Genomic DNA, 16035 nt, shown 5'->3' with positions numbered 1-16035 from the left:
CCCTGATGGCACAGTGGTTAAGCGTTTGGCTGCTAACCAAAAGGTTGGCTGTTCAAACCCACGAGCCACTCCCTGAGAAAAAGATGTGGCAATCTGCTTCTGTTAAGATTAAAACCCTACTGCCGTCCAGTCAAAACCGAACTCATTGCAATCCTATAGGGCAGAGTAGAACTGCCCCATATGGTCTTCAAGGCTGTAAATCTTTTTTTTTTTTTCCCCAATTTTTATTGTGCTTTAAGTGAAAGTTTACAAATCAAGTCAGTCTCTCATACAAAAATTTATATACACCTTACTATATACTCCTAGTTGCTCTCCCCCTAATAAGACAGTACACTCCCTTCCTCCACTCTCTCTTTTCATGTCCATTCGACCAGCTTCTGACCCCCTCTGACCATTCATCTCCTCCAGATAGGAGATGCCAACATAGTCTCATGTGTCTACTTGATCCAAGAAGCTCATTCTTCATCAGTATCATTTTCTATCCCATAGTCCACTTCAATCCCTGTCTGAAGAGTTGGCTTTGGGAAAGGTTCCTATCTTGGGCTAACAGAAGGTCTGGAGACCATGACCACCAGGGTGCTTCTAGTCTCACTCAGCCCATTAAGTTTGGTCTTTTTACGAGAATTTGGGGTCTGCATCCCACGGTTCTTCTGCTCCCTCAGGGGTTCTCTGTTGTGTTCCCTGTCAGAGCAGTCATCGGTTGTAGCCAGGCAGCATCTAGTTCTTCTGGTCTCCGGGTAATGTAGTCTCTGGTTTATGTGGCCCTTTCTGTCTCTTGGGCTCATAATTACCTTGTGTCTTTGGTGTTCTTCATTCTCCTTTGCTCCAGGTGGATTGAGACCAATTGATCATCTTAGATGGCCGCCTGCTAGCGTTTAAGACCCCAGACACCACTCTCCAAAGTGGGATGCAGAATGTTTTCTTAATAGATTTTATTAAGGCTGTAAATCTTTATGGAAGCAGACTGCCACGTTTCTCCCATGGAGTGGCTGGTGGGTTCAAATCTCGGACCTATCGATTAGCTGTCAAGGGTTTACCCACTGCAGCACCAGGGCTTCTTACTCAGCTTTAGAAGCCCTATGAGGAGGTTCTGCCCTGTTCTACAGGGTCACTATGAGTCAGAATTGACAGCAATGGCTTAGTTAGCTTATTATAGTTACAGCTGAAAACATAAGCAGTTAGTTTTGCACCTTTTATGAATCTGCATTCATAAAAAAGCTCTGATTTTTAAAGTATATCTTAACTGATTATTTTAAACTTTGTAAACATTATAAAATCTGTTATCTAATATAACACATTGAAAGAAAAAACTATGATAAGAATAAAATTTAGACTTCATATACGTTCATAGTAGTTATGGGCCCCATGAAGAAAAAATTTAGTGACCCTACACTACTGTTATAAAATTACTAAAGATGTTATCAATGTAAATCATTTAATTATCACTTTTTCTATTCGTGTAGAACTTTAGTATTATTGTAAAACAAATGGCTCCTTTAATACCAACTGATAAAAAATATCAGTATTAATAAAATTCCGCCTGTTCTTCACAACTCCGTGTTACTCACTAGAAGGTTCTTTAACAGTGAAAACACGTTCAAAAAGAAAGTGGTTTGTAGTTTCAAAAAATATTCAGTGTGCCAGGGATGGTGTAAAGCACAAAAGATTTAACAACAACAACAACAAACACATCTGAAACACCTCCTGCCATAAAGGAGCTTACAGTCTTTTGGAAGACACGGATAAGCAAAGCAACAACTTCGTTCAGAGGGATAAAGTACTACAAAAATGGATTCCCAGAGTCATGTGGAAACACTGGTAGCTACATCAGATTTAAAAGACAGTAAACGCTTCTTTTTCAAAAAGGTAGCACTTGAATACTGTCTGAAAATATGCCTATTTAAAATAATTTTAGAAAACTGTCATCTCTATAATTAGGTTTTAGTCAAAAACTCATTTGTCTGAAGATTCAGATCAACATTTTTTAGAGGGAAAAGTTAAAGTCTTAATTTTACTGGATGCTTTGAAACTTTCAAAATAAAAAATAGAAGAGGGAGATGGATACAACAAAATGAAAGGGTAAAAGCTAGTGGAATACCGATTTGCAAAATCAAGAGGCCCTACAAAACACACACACCCTTTTGCAAATGTATTTGGGGATACAACAGTGGAAGTTCAGAACAACGTCACCAATGGACAAAGATGTGCTTAAAGTAAGCAAAGATCAAAAGCTTTCTTCATTCAACCTTAAAATATGCAGATCATTCATCTTCTTTAAAAAGATTTTTAAATTCACTGTGAATAACAGTTATATAAAACTACGCTCTGTATTCAAGTTTCCTCAAGTATATTATGGCAGAAAAGATTATTTCTTTACAAGTCATTTTCAACTAATAGTTGTTTAACACAAAATAAAATGTAAGCAATAATTACTAAAAAGAGACTTCTAAGCATGAACTTACCATGACCATTACATACTGGTTCATTAAAAGTGGGGGGGGGGGGGACACAGAAGAGTTGCTTTTTACAAGTATAAAATGGAAAAAAAAAACAACAACAGTTCCTTCTTTACAAAAACTAAACCTTTTTAAACAAAGTACTATGGCTTTTACACTATGCTACACAGTATAACAATGTCATTTTACACTTTGTCTCTTTTGCTATCAATAAAAGCATCACTAACCTAAAGTATGTATTATTTCCCACTGTCTAGATTTGTCACCAAGAACTAACAGTCACAAAATCTGACATGTACAGCACTTTCAGTCTGTAAAATTCTGTCCATCATTTCATTTAATCCTCACAATTTATCTGTGTGGAGTGTGGAGTAAAGGACCTAGTTTTATCCAAGGTAAGGTGACCTTCACCCTTGGTTCCTGCGAAATAATCCTTGGAGTAATTGGGGTGCCTTGGAAGTCCCATTCCAGGCCACACCTGAGGATTTGTGCAGGCGAATGGGGGCTGGCCAAACCAGAAAAGACTCACCTGGGAGGCCACTATCAACTAGCCTCAGGAAGCAAAATTGAGCCTCTACATGCAGCACTGGCCGATAGAAACCCGGCAACACCAAGGCTTAGAAAGCTTCTTGGCTGGTGAAGGGAACGTGACATGCTCTTTCTGAAGCTCTGCACTGGGAAACTTCCCAGACCTTGCCTGCGCACCTCTTCCTGATGATAATCCTGATCTATATCCTTTTACCATAATAAAACCGGTAGTTATAAGCATAGTATGCTCCCTGAGTTCTGTGAGTCATCCCAGCGCATTAACAAACCCAAAGACAATGCTCCCTTAACTCGTGAGGTCTGTCCCCAGCCCAGGTAGCTAAGGACAGAGAGAGAGCCGTGCGGGCAGGTGCGGGCAGCTGGTGTCGGAAATGATGGAGGAGTGGGAGAGCAGGATGTGCTTTATCTCCCCCTTCTGGGAACTGGCTTTATGCTGATTCTCATCCATGAAACTACTGTCATACCGAGGGATACAAAGAGGAACTCAAGACTGGTAAGAGGTACAACTGAGAATAAAACTAAACCTTCTATTATAGCCCACTGATAAGCTTTTCATTGCATTTCTCCTAACAGCTCTAAAAATATTAAATGCAAAATAAATCTCTTGCCCTAACCATATCCTTCAACTCCCAATCTATTTCCAAAAGTAATAACTTTTAACCATTTCTCCTTTACACATTTTTAATCACTTATACCTTTTGTAAAAAATAAAAGGAAAGGTGACAGATGTTTCCTCTTCCTACATTTAAAGTTTGGTAAATTACAACTACTGAAATGAACAAGTTCCTCTGGTGTAGAATTTCTTTGACTACATAGACATGTTAGTCACAGTAGTCATAGTACTCAGGAGTCTTAAGAAACTTCTATAGCCTTGAAACATAGGCAGACTCAAAGAAGAAGACAGAGCAGAGACACAAGAAAGAGAAAGGCAGAGAAAGGGAAAGGAAGTGGGTCCAAAAAAAGCTTTTCAATGACCAAGAATGACATGTGTACTACCACATTAAAAACAGATGCATAAAAAAATCCCCATAAACATTCACACAGGTACATCTTGAGTTATCAAAAAAACACCTAGCAAAAATTTACCCGTAAAGCATATATAAAGAATAAAGCATAGAACAAGTCTGAGGAGACCTGGATGCTCAGCAAATGGTTCAACTCTCTCACTCAAGGAAGTGGCTCAAGCCTTTCTATGCTGGACAGACAATTCCAGGACTCACCAAAATTACAAAACACTACTGTCATGGGCCTTTAGTGTTCCTGGGGAACATTTAAACCTGCAAATACCACAATTAGAGTCATGTGAATGGGTAACACCTGATTAAACTGGTTAGAGACTCCTGGCAACACTCTGATCATAGACAAAAGGCACCTTGGAGGGCATGAATCACAGGAATCATGATTTAACTTTTGTTGTAAATTATAAGATTTTCATAAAAACTGAAAACTGGGCCAAACCGAGCACTTGAAAGGCCTGCCCACACGGCATTTTTGCACCTGCTTTCAAATTCTATGAAGAAAGCAAGCTGGAAGAACTGCTCAGATAGCTGCTTTTTAATAAAAACTAGGGAAAAATAAAAACTAGGGAAAAATCAGTTCTAATTTCTTCATAAAAATAAAGATGAAGTTAGGTTAAGTGGTTTCATAGGCAGATAAATCACACAACAGCGTGACGCCGTTACCCTAGGATACAGGTAAGAAACGTTCTTCGCTGCGTTTACTTTACAGTCACTCTTACCTTCACCCTTTCAAGAATAAAATGTTTCAGATTAAAACCAAGCCACACCCACATATTCACAATTTTAAACATGTTAAAGGAAAACTTAATATATAATGTGATAAATCCTTTGGTGCAAGACAGGATTAAAAGAACCTAAAAGGGCCAAGAAAAATGACAAATTCCTAAAGACACCAAGGAAACCTAGAAATAACTGAGATACATACTTATAAGATTTAACCCATTCAGGGCAGACTCACATAAAATGTCCCATCTCCGATAGCGTCATCAAGGAGTATTAAGCCAACGAGAATGCCAGCATTTCTAACACCTGCCCAAATTCATCCTGAAATATATATATTTTTATCCCGAGGCAACCAGAAATTTTTCCTGGATTTCTTAGCATAAATTATAATTCTCATTCTACAAGCAATGCATTTTACTTTAAGAGGTATAAAATAATTAGTTCACTTTTTACTAAAGTTTGGGATTTTTGGGGAGAGGCAGATCCAGTAATTGTTCACTTCAACTTGAAAACTTGTATTTTTTTTTTTTTCTTTAAACAATTACTGACAAAAATTTTTGCACTTACCTATCAGCATCTTTATCTTCAGGCAGCATGGGAGGCAAAGGTAATGGTGGTAAGGTAGAGGTCACTATTGTCACATGTTGCTCCTTTTCCTTGGCTCCTATGCTTGGTGTGAGTGATTTGGTTTTCTCTTTGACAGACACTGGTTCCTCCTTTGTAGCAGCAGGTTTACTCTCCTTCCCAGCTACAACTGCTTTCTTGGCGACTTTATCTACGATCAAATTATTGTCCACCTTTGTTACCTGAACAGGTGGCTTTGTTTTCACCTTGTCATTTTTTAAAGTTCCACCACTTGAGGGAGAAGGTGCATGCTCCGTCTTAAGTTTCTTCACATCCTTCACATGGTTTGTTTGCAATGCACTGACACCCGCTTCTGTGTTCCCCTTGGTGGGTGTAGAAGTGTTTGAGGCTTTTGCAGCTTTAGCAGCGGCCTCAGCAGCCTTGGCTGCTTCTGCAGCTTTCGCTGCTTCTGCAGCTCTTGCAGCCTCTGCAGCTCGTGCTTTTTTATTCTTGTTCAGTTCAGCTGCCAGGCTGCTCTTCAGAGTTAGTGTGCTAGGAGAAATGCTAGAATGACGACTTCTGGATCTAGACAGTCTATGCCTGCTACGAGATCTTGAATGCCTAGATGAATATGGACTTCTGCTTCGGGATTTGGCAGACCGTCTACTGGAAAATAATTAAGATTTAGTCAGTAATTCAAAAAGATCCAGTATGAAATTTACAAAGACAGTGCTAAACCCCAGTCTGTGAAATGAAATAGAATGTTACTCAAGCATTTCAAAATCATAATATGGTTTTGTTTGGAGGACTTTAAAAAAAACACAAAGTGCTTTAGAGTAGAATATTATCTGGTAGCTACAGTTTTCTTAAAAAGATTGTCTTTAACACAATCTCTACCAATATTCCAAGAGACTTTTCACAGAAATGGAAAAGCTGATCCTCAAATTAATATGTAAGGGGCCCCAAACTGCCAAAACAATCCTGAAAAACAACAAAGTTAACAATTCTCAATTGCAAAACATACCACAAAGCTACAGTAATAAAAACCATCTGGTACTGGCATAATGATAAATATATGGACCAAAGGAATAGAATTAAGAGTCCAGAAAAAAACCTGTACATCTAGAGTCAACTGATTTTTGACAAGGGTGCTAAGTCCACCCAATAGTGAAAGAATGTCACTTTAATAAACGGTTCTGGGATAACTGAATTTCCACAAACAAAAGAATGAGCCTGATCCATACGTCACACCAGATAAGAAAACTAACTCAGAATGGATTAAAGACCTAAATATAAGATCGAAAACCATAAAACTCATAAGGGTCATGCTTCAGGGCCTAGTTTTTTCACAACAGATTCTCATACATGACACCAAAAACATGAGCAATAAGAGACAAAACAGACAGAACGGACCTCACCAAAATTAAAAAAAAACTTTTGTTCATTAAAGGACTTTATTAACAAAGTTAATAGACAACCTACAAAGAAGGAGAAAATTTTAGGGAACCATATATCTATAAGGAAACCCTGGTGGCATAGTGGTTAGGAGCTACGGCTGCTAACCAAAAAGGTTGGCACTTGGGATCCACCAGGCGCTCCTTGGAAACTCTATGGGGCAGTTCTACTCTGTCCTATAGGGTCGTTACGACTCAAAGGCAACAGGGTTTTTTTTTTTTAAATATCTGATAAAGGTTTACTATCTAGAATATATAAAGAACTCCTACAACTTAACAACAAAAAGACAAACAACCCAATCAAAAAAGGGTCAAAGGACTTAAATAAACATTTTACCAAAAAAGATACACAGATGGCCAACGAGCACATGAAAAGATGCCCAACGTCACTAGTCACTGGGGAAATCCAAATCAAAACCACAGTGAGATATCACTTCATGCCCACTAAGATCTCTATGATTTAAAAAAAGGGTGGTTGAAGATGTAGAGAAATTAAAGCTTTTATCCATTGCTTGTGGGATTATATAATGGTACAGCCACTGTGGAAAACAGTTTGGTGGTTCCTCGAGGAGTTTAACAGAATTACCGTATGATCCAGCAATTCTACTACTAAATACACCCAAAAGAACTGAATGCAGGAACACAGATACATACACACCAATGGTCATTGTAGCACTACTCAAAAATAGCCAAAAGATGGAAACAACTTAAAAGTCCATCAACAGATGAATGCATAAACAAAATGTGTCCTATACATAAAATGGAATATTATTCAGCCATAATGAGAATGAAAGTCTGATACATGTTATGACATACATGAACCCTAAGAACATTATTGTGAGTGAAATAAGTCAGACAAAAAGACAAATATTGTATGATCCACTTACATGAAATATCTAGACTAGGTAGTAGTTATGGGGGGGCTGGGACTTATTGCTGAAGGGACACTGAGTTTATGTTTGGGATGATACTGAATTTGTTTGGAGTGATATAAAAATTTTGGATACGGATAGTGGTGTAACAGCACACCATGATGTGTAATGTCAGTAAATTGTACACTTAAAAATTATTAAAAAGCAACAGCACCAAATGTGGGTGTAATGAGCACGGCTTGACCAAAGTAAATGATGCCACTAAGAAGCACACGAGAGAAAAGGATGTTTGTGCTAAAAAAAAAAAAAGTTACATATATAATTTGGCAACAGCAACAACAATAACCAAAAATCAAGTATACAGTCACATATGTATGTGTATAGGCATATATGTGTATGGGTAGGTACAAATATATACATATGCACAGAAATAGCTATATGTACATGTACATATATATGTTTGTACACACATATATATTCAGAGGACACAGTTACAGATACTTCTCAGACATAGCCAAACACCTGATGAGAATGGTTTTCTGGGTTTGAAGGCTTAAGACCTTAGTCTCATGGGACAACTCAGTCAACTGGCTTCACAAAGTTCATGTTCTGCATCCTAGTGAGGTGAGTAGCATCTTAGGTCTTCAAAGCTTGTGAGCAGCTATCTAAGATACAACTACTGATCTCTGCTCATCAGAAGCAAAAGAAAATAAAGTCTCAGAGAAGAATCTAGTCTACAAGGCTCATAGCCTACATGAGCCACAGCCTCATCCACCCTCAAACCAGAAGAACTAGACGGTACCTGGCTGCCACTACTGGCTGTTCTGATCAGGGCCACAACAGATGAACCCTGATAAACAGGAGAAAAATGTGGAACAGAATTCAAATACTTAAAAAGTCCAGACTTGCTGGACCAGTCGAGACTAGAGGATTCCCTGAGATTATCACCCTGGGATACTCTTTGAACCCTGAACCAAAACTATCTCCTGAGGTCACCTTTTACTGAAATAAAAGGATGACATACACAAAGGATATTACCCCTGAGAATGGTGCTCCATAAAAAAAACTATGTAAGACCAAAAAGTCAACAATTACTGTAAAGCAAAAATGAAAAGATAAGCAGGCAGGGAAACTAGACCAAAGGAAACAGAACCACCAGAACGCAATTAAAGAGAATGCTGACACAACGTGAAAAATTTAACTAACGTCACTGAACAATGTGTATAGAAGTCGTCAAATGGGAAGCCAATTTGCTATGCAAACTTTCATCAAAAACACAATTTAAAATACTATTTAAAAAATTGCCTATGGCTGCCCGTATCAAAATGCAAAAAGTTACTTTTTCTTTAACAGCCAAACCATGACCAACTTGTAAAATAAAAGCAAACAACAACAAATTGACAAACTTTTTATTATTTATATTTTACTACAATAGAATTTTTTTTTTTTAATAGACTGTCTTGATCTGGCTTCTGTCCTACAAATGCTCAAAGGCACGACTGGGTGAAAGTAGGTCTCTGTGAGAAGAAATAATGTAAAAATTGGGAAGAAAAAGTGCCAGACACCACTGTTGCATTAGAAAATAGAAGTGGGCAATAAGGATACACTAATGGTTGCAATAGCTGGGTAAAGCCTGGCAAATCTTTTGCTAGGAAGACAACTTCTACATCTCAAAAGTACCCTCCACCATTATGTTTAGAAGTAAGCTGTATTCTTTCTACGGCAAGCGTAAAAGACAAAACCTGTCATCAGGCGATAAGTAAGAACAGTCTCTGGGGGTTCACTTCAGAAAGATAATTTAAATTAAAAAAAAAAAGCTTACAGTCACACACATGTTGACTAAATTGGTTACATAAGCACATAATCACCAATCTCACATAAACACAAGTACAAGATGTTTTATTATCTACATAATTTCACATAGAAAATACAATAAAGTAAAAGCCATAATCATTCTCAATCTAAGCTCTATTAATAAACTTTTTTAAATGAAAGATAAATTAAATACGTAAAAATTAATTTATATATCATTTAATCCTCAAAGTACTTCACTTTATTTTACCATAACAGATTAAACACTTACCACATTAAGTATTATTCCTCCTACTTGTCAGAAGAAGAAAACACAGAGAAGTAAGCTAACTTCCAGAAGAGTTATGCCACAAATATATGGATAGTCTGAACTGGAACTTACGGTTTTCAAGCTCCTGGCTCAGTAAAATTACGAAAAACTAAATCTTCAGAAATTAATAATGACTGTGGAATTACTTTTTTAAAATTACTGGACTATTCTTTGAAAATGAGGGTGAAATTAAAACATTGCCCAACAGGAGTTCAGAGAGTTCATATCTACCAGAATGGCACTAACAAAAATACTAATAGTAGTTCTGCAAATGGAAGGGAGAAGATACTAGAAAGTAATTCAAAGCTATACATAAAAAGAAAGATCTCTAATAAAAGAAAATTCACGGACAAGTATAAGGGCTAGTAATAAAGTCTACATGCTTGATAATTCTGACTGTGTTGTCCTTCATGTTTCTTAATAAGAAATACATAAAAGCAAGGATAAAACTGTGTTACAGGGCACATGAAATATGAAAACATCATTAGTGATAATAGCAACAAACGGGAAACGGGAAGGAATGGTATAGATACAGAACTTCTTGTATGTCACTGAAGTTAAGTTGGTACAACTTACTCTACAAAGTTATACATCAAAAAAAAAAATTTTTTTTTTATACATACAAGCTGTTAAATGTAACATTCATGGTACCACTATGAAAACATGCACAAAAGGAAAGGAGAAGGGAACCAAAATGGCTCTCTACGATACACCAACGAAACACAAAAGCAAGCAGTAGTAAAAGACAAAGAAGAATTAAAAAAAAAAAAAAAAAAACTCATTGCCATCAATTCCAGCTCTGTCCCTAAAGGACTGAGCAGAACTGCCCCACAGGGTTTCCAAGGAGCAGCTGGTGGATTCAAACTGCCGAACTTTTGGGTAGCGGCTTAGCTCTTACCCACTGCACCACCAGGTCTCCAAAGAAGGCTTAAGACACACAAAAGAACACAAATAATAAAATGGCAGAAAGAACTAAGTCACTTCTTCTTGGTAATTACAGTGAATGTAAATGGACTAAATGCTCCAATCAAAAGGCAGAGGGTGGCAGAATAGATAAGAAAACATGATCCACCTATATGCTGTTTACAAGAGACACACCTTAGATCCAAGGCTCAAATAGGTTGAAACTGAAAGAACTGAAAGAAAATATTACATGCAAATAATAATCAAAAGAAAGCTGGGTGACGATATTTAATACATAAAACCAAAAACCAAATCCACTGCTGTCGAGTCGATTATGACTCACAGTGACCCTATAGGACAGAGTACAACTACCCCATAGAGTTTCCAAGGACTGCCTGGTGGATTTGAACTGCCAACCTTTTGGTTAGCAGCCATAACTCTTAACCATTACACCACCAGGGTTTCCATTTAATATATATAATAATATAAATCAGACAAAGTAAACTTTAAGATAAAATCTGTTGGAAGAGATAAAGATGACCAAGAGTCCTCAAGAAGATTTAACCATCATACGCACCCAACATGGGGGCACCTAAATATATAAAGCAAATACTGATAGAACTGAAGGAAAAGAAATAGCACTACAACAATAGTTGGAGACTTAAATACACCAATTTCAATACTGGACAGAACATCTAGAAAGAAGATCAACAAGGAAACGGAGGACCTGAAAGATACTATAAACCAACTAGACTTAAAAGATATATATAGAACACTCTACCTAACAGTACAGTATACATTCTACTCCAGTGCACATGGGTCACTCTCCAAGATAGAACACGTTAGGTCAAAAAGCAAGTCTCAATAAATTTAAAAAGGCTGAAATCATACAAAGTATTTTCTCTGACCACAAGTGTGAAGCTAGAACAACCGATGACTGCCCTGACAGGGAACACAACAGAGAGCCCCTGAGAGAGCAGGAGAGCAGTGGGATGCAGACCCCAAATTCTCGTAAGACCAGGCTTAATGGTCTGACTGAGACTAGAAGGACCCCGGTGGTCATGGACCCCAGACCTTCTGTTGGCCCAGGACAGGAACCATTCCTGAAGCCAACTCATCAGACATGGATTGGACTGGACAATGGATTGGAGAGGGATGCTGGTGAGGAGTGAGCCTCTTGGACCAGGTGGACGCTTGAGACTATGTTGGCATCTCCTGTCTGGAGGGGAGATGAGGGGGTGGAGGGGGTTATAAGCTGGCAAAATGGACACGAAAAGAGAGAGTGGAGGGAGAGAGCGGGCTGCCTCATTAGGGGGAGACTAATTGGGAGTGTGTAGCAAGGTGTATACAGGTTTTTGTGTGAGAGACTGACGATCTGTAAACTTTCACTTAAAGCACAATAAAAATTATTTTTTTTTTTAAAAAAAGTGAAGCTAGAAATAACAGGAATAAAAAACTGAAAAATACATAAACATATGGAAACAACACACTATTTAAACTGCCAACGGGTCAAGAAAGAAATCAAAAGAGGAGTCACAAATTTCTTATGGGTCAAACGAAAATGAAAGGAAAACATACCAAAACTTCTGGGATGCAGCAAAGGCAGCACTCAGAGGGAAACTTACAGCAATAAAGGCCTACATGAAAAAAAAAAAAAAAAAGGAAGACAACAACTTAACTCGACAACTCCAAGAACTAGAAAGACAAAAGCACACTAAGCCTAAACCTATCAAAAAAAGGAAATAAGATCAGAGCGGGAAAAAAATCAAAAACAGAATTGATAAAACAAGAAGTTGGTTCTTCAAAAAGATCAATAAAATTGACAAACCTCTAGAAGACTAACAAAGAAAAGAAAACATGCAAATAACCAAATTAAGAAACTAGAAAGGGTACATTACAACTGACAGACAAAATAAAGAGAATTATGACAGAACATTATGAACATCTGTTTGGCAACAAACTGGATAACCTAGATGAAACAGACAAAATCTTAGAAGCACACAGCCTACCCAAACTGACTCAAAAGGAAATAGAAAGTCTTAACAGACCCATAACAAGTAAAGAAATCGAATCAGTGATCAAAAACCTCCCAACACTAAAAGTCTTAAATCAGATGGCTTCACTGGGAAAATCTACCAAACATAGAGATGAACTGACACCACTGCTGTTTAAGCTCTTCCAAAAGATAGACAAGGAATATTCCCCAATTCATTCTATGAAGCAAACATAACCCTGATATAAAAGTCAAAGACACCACCAGAAAACTATACGCCAATATCTCTTATGAATACAGATGCAAAAATTCTCAACAAAATACTAGCGAACAGAATCCAACAGCATATTAAAAGAGTCATATATCATGACGAAGTGGGCTTTATTCTAGGAATTCAGGGATGGTTCCACATTAGAAATCAAAATAATATACCACATCACCACTTCTTTCAATATTGTATTAGAAGTCCTAGACCAGACCAATACGTCAACAAAAAGAAATACAAGGTATTCAGATCAGAAAAGCAGTAAAATTATCTTTATTTGTGGGTGGTATAATACTATATATAGAAAATCCCAAAGAGTCCCCCCAAAATTTCTAAAGCTAATAAAGGAATTTAGCAAAGTTACAGGGTACAGGGTCAACAAACAAAAACCAGTTGGGCTTCTCCATAACAGCAATGAGAAATCTGAAAAGGAAATAGGGAAACAAATCCACTCAGCCAGCTTCCGTCCCCCTCGGCCTTCACATCTCCCCTCCAGACAGGAGATGTACACAGTCTCATGTGTCTACTTGATCCAAGAAGCTCACTCCTCACCGGTATCATTTTCTGTCTTATAGTCCAGTCCAATCCCTGTCTGAAGAGCTGGCTTTGAAATGGTTCCTGTCTTGGGCTACCAGAGGGCCTGGGGACCATGATTTCCAGGGTCCTTCTAGTCTCAGTCAGACCATTAAGTCTGGTCTTTTTCCCAGAATTTGAGGTCCGCATGCCACTGCTTTCCTGCTCCCTCAGGGATTCTCTATTGTGCTCCCTGTCATGCCAGTCATCAGTTGTAGCCGGGCACCATCTAGTTCTTCTGGTCTCAGGCTGATGCAGTCTCTGATTTATGTGGCATATTCTGATTCTTGGGCTCATACTTACCTTGTGTCTTTGGCGTTCTTCATTCTCCTTTGCTCCAGGTGGGTTGAGACCAAGTGATGCATCTTAGACGGCCGCTTGCTAGCATTTAAGACCCCAGATGCCACTCTCCAAAGTGGGATGCAGAATATTTTCTGAATAAATTTTATTATGCCAATTGACCTAGACGTCCCCTGAAACCATGGTCCCCAAACCCCTGCGCCTGTTATGCTAGCCTTCAAAGCATTTGGTTTATTCAGGAAACTTCTTTGCTTTTGATTTAGTCCAGTTGTGCTGACCTCTCCTGTACTGTGTGTTGTCTTTCCCTTCATCTAAAATAGTTCTTGTCTCCTAATTAATAAATACCCCTCTCCTTCTTTCCCTCCCTCCCCACTCTCATAACCATCAAAGAATATTCTCTTCTATTGGTCAACTAATTTTTGACAAAGGTCCTAAGTACATTCGATGGGGAAAGAAGAATGTCTTCAAATAAATGGCACTGGGAGAACTGGATTTCCACATGAAGAAAAATTAACCAGGACCCATGCCTCACACCATGCACACACAAAAAAAAATTCAAAATGTATTAAAGACCTAAATGTACAAACTAAAACCATAAAATCCTTAGAAGAAAATGCAGGGGTAACACCATCAGGCCTAGCGTTCAACATTATGGTATGATGGATCACTGCTGTGTGGCTTTTCTCCTTTCTCACCATGGTCTTGTACCTCCCACCCAGGTTGATTGGGCGGGACTGTGCATATATTATAACTGTGGCCCACCAAAGGGACTGGCCAGTTTTTGCCATCCTGATGGGCTTGAAGTGAGTCACCCAGAGGCGAAGAAGAGGGGAACCCACCACCACCAAGGAAGGAGAGACCCAACAACAGAGAAAAGGGAGCAGAAACTTACAGGAGAGACCTGTAGAAACGCCTCAGTCAGCTTCCAGGCCCACGGAGCGAGAAAGCTGAATGCCTTTGGGCAGAGACTGAGGGCCAGGAAGAGGCATGACTGCGAGCAAGGCTAGAAAGAGGCTGTCCTGATGGAAGAACTGTATCCTTGAGTGTTCCTGAGCCTGAATTGTAAACCTGTTACTTTCCTAATAAATCCCACAATCATGAGTATGGTCTCTGAGTTCTGTGTGGCCACTGCAATGAATTATCAAACCCAGCAGAGAAGCAGAGAGTGTCATGGGAGGTTGGTGTTAGAACTGGTAAAGATGGTGGATAAAGGAAGCATGTCACCACCGCCTCATAGGAATCAGCCTTGGGCTGTTGATCTTGAGCCTCCTTCCCCCTTATGAAGTCAGAGAGGTCAGACGCTACCCTCACGCCCTTTTTACCCTGTCCTATAGGGTCACTATGAGTCAGAATCAACTCGATGGCACTGGGGTTTTTTTTTTTTTTTAATATAATAACAAAAGCACAAACAGCAAAAGACAAAATAAATACACAGGACCTTGTAAAAACTGAAAATTTTTGTTCATCAAAAGATTCTACCATTATGCTGAAATCAGTCACATAAGGAGAAATATTGTATGAGGCCACTATTATATAAGAACTCACGAAAAGGTTTAAACACAGAAGAAAATATTCTTTGATGGTTATGAGGGTGGGGAGGAAGGCAAAGGGGTACTCACTAACCAGATAGTAGGCAAGAATCATGTTAGGTGAAGTGAAGGACAACACACAATACAGGATAAGTCAGCACAACTGGACTAAACCAAAAGCTAAGAAGTTTCCAGAACACAATCAAAACACTTTGAGGGACAGAGTAGCTGGGGCTGGGGTTTGCAGACCATTGTTAAGGGACATCTAGGTCAATAGGCTAATAAAGTTTTTTTAAGAAAATATTCTGCATCCCACTTTGGTGAGTGGCGTCTGGGGTGTTAAAAGCTCGTGAGTGGCCAGCTAAGATGCATCGATTGGTCCCAATCCACTTGGAGCAAGGCGGAATGAAGAATACCAGAGACACAAGGAAAATACTAGCCCAAGAAACAAAGGGGCCACATAAGCCAGACTCCATCAGCCTGAAATCAGAAGAACTAGATGGTGCTCAGCTACCACCAATGACCGCCCTGACAGGGAACACAACAGAGAGTCCCTGATGGGGCAGGAGAAAAGTGTGGAGCAGAACTCAAATTCTTGTGAAAAGACCAGATTAATGGTCTGGCTGATACTGGAGGAACCCCTGAAGCCATGGGCCCCGGACTCTCTGTTAACCCAGAACTAAAACTATTCCCGAAGCCCACTTCGGACAAAGACT

General features: G+C 38.8%; 1 protein-coding gene across 4 annotated transcripts in view; it reads right to left on the bottom strand.

The window, feature by feature from the left end:
* CDK13 (cyclin dependent kinase 13) overlaps positions 1–16035 on the bottom strand; it is a 152760-nt gene that overhangs the window by 93772 nt on the left and 42953 nt on the right. For 2 of the 4 annotated variants that reach the window (XM_049894762.1, XM_049894764.1), the window contains exon 2: positions 5312–5974. In XM_049894762.1, coding sequence (XP_049750719.1) covers positions 5312–5974 — 663 coding nt within the window. The remainder of the gene's footprint in view (positions 1–5311; positions 5975–16035) is intronic. The other 2 variants (XM_049894763.1, XM_049894766.1) reach the window with 1 other exon arrangement.

The sequence above is a fragment of the Elephas maximus genome, chromosome 8, assembly GCF_024166365.1.
Source record: "Elephas maximus indicus isolate mEleMax1 chromosome 8, mEleMax1 primary haplotype, whole genome shotgun sequence".
In the NCBI taxonomy this organism is placed as follows: Eukaryota; Metazoa; Chordata; class Mammalia; order Proboscidea; family Elephantidae; genus Elephas; species Elephas maximus.
The sequence above is the reverse complement of the archived record's forward strand: the minus strand, read 5'-3'. Positions and strand labels throughout refer to the sequence as shown.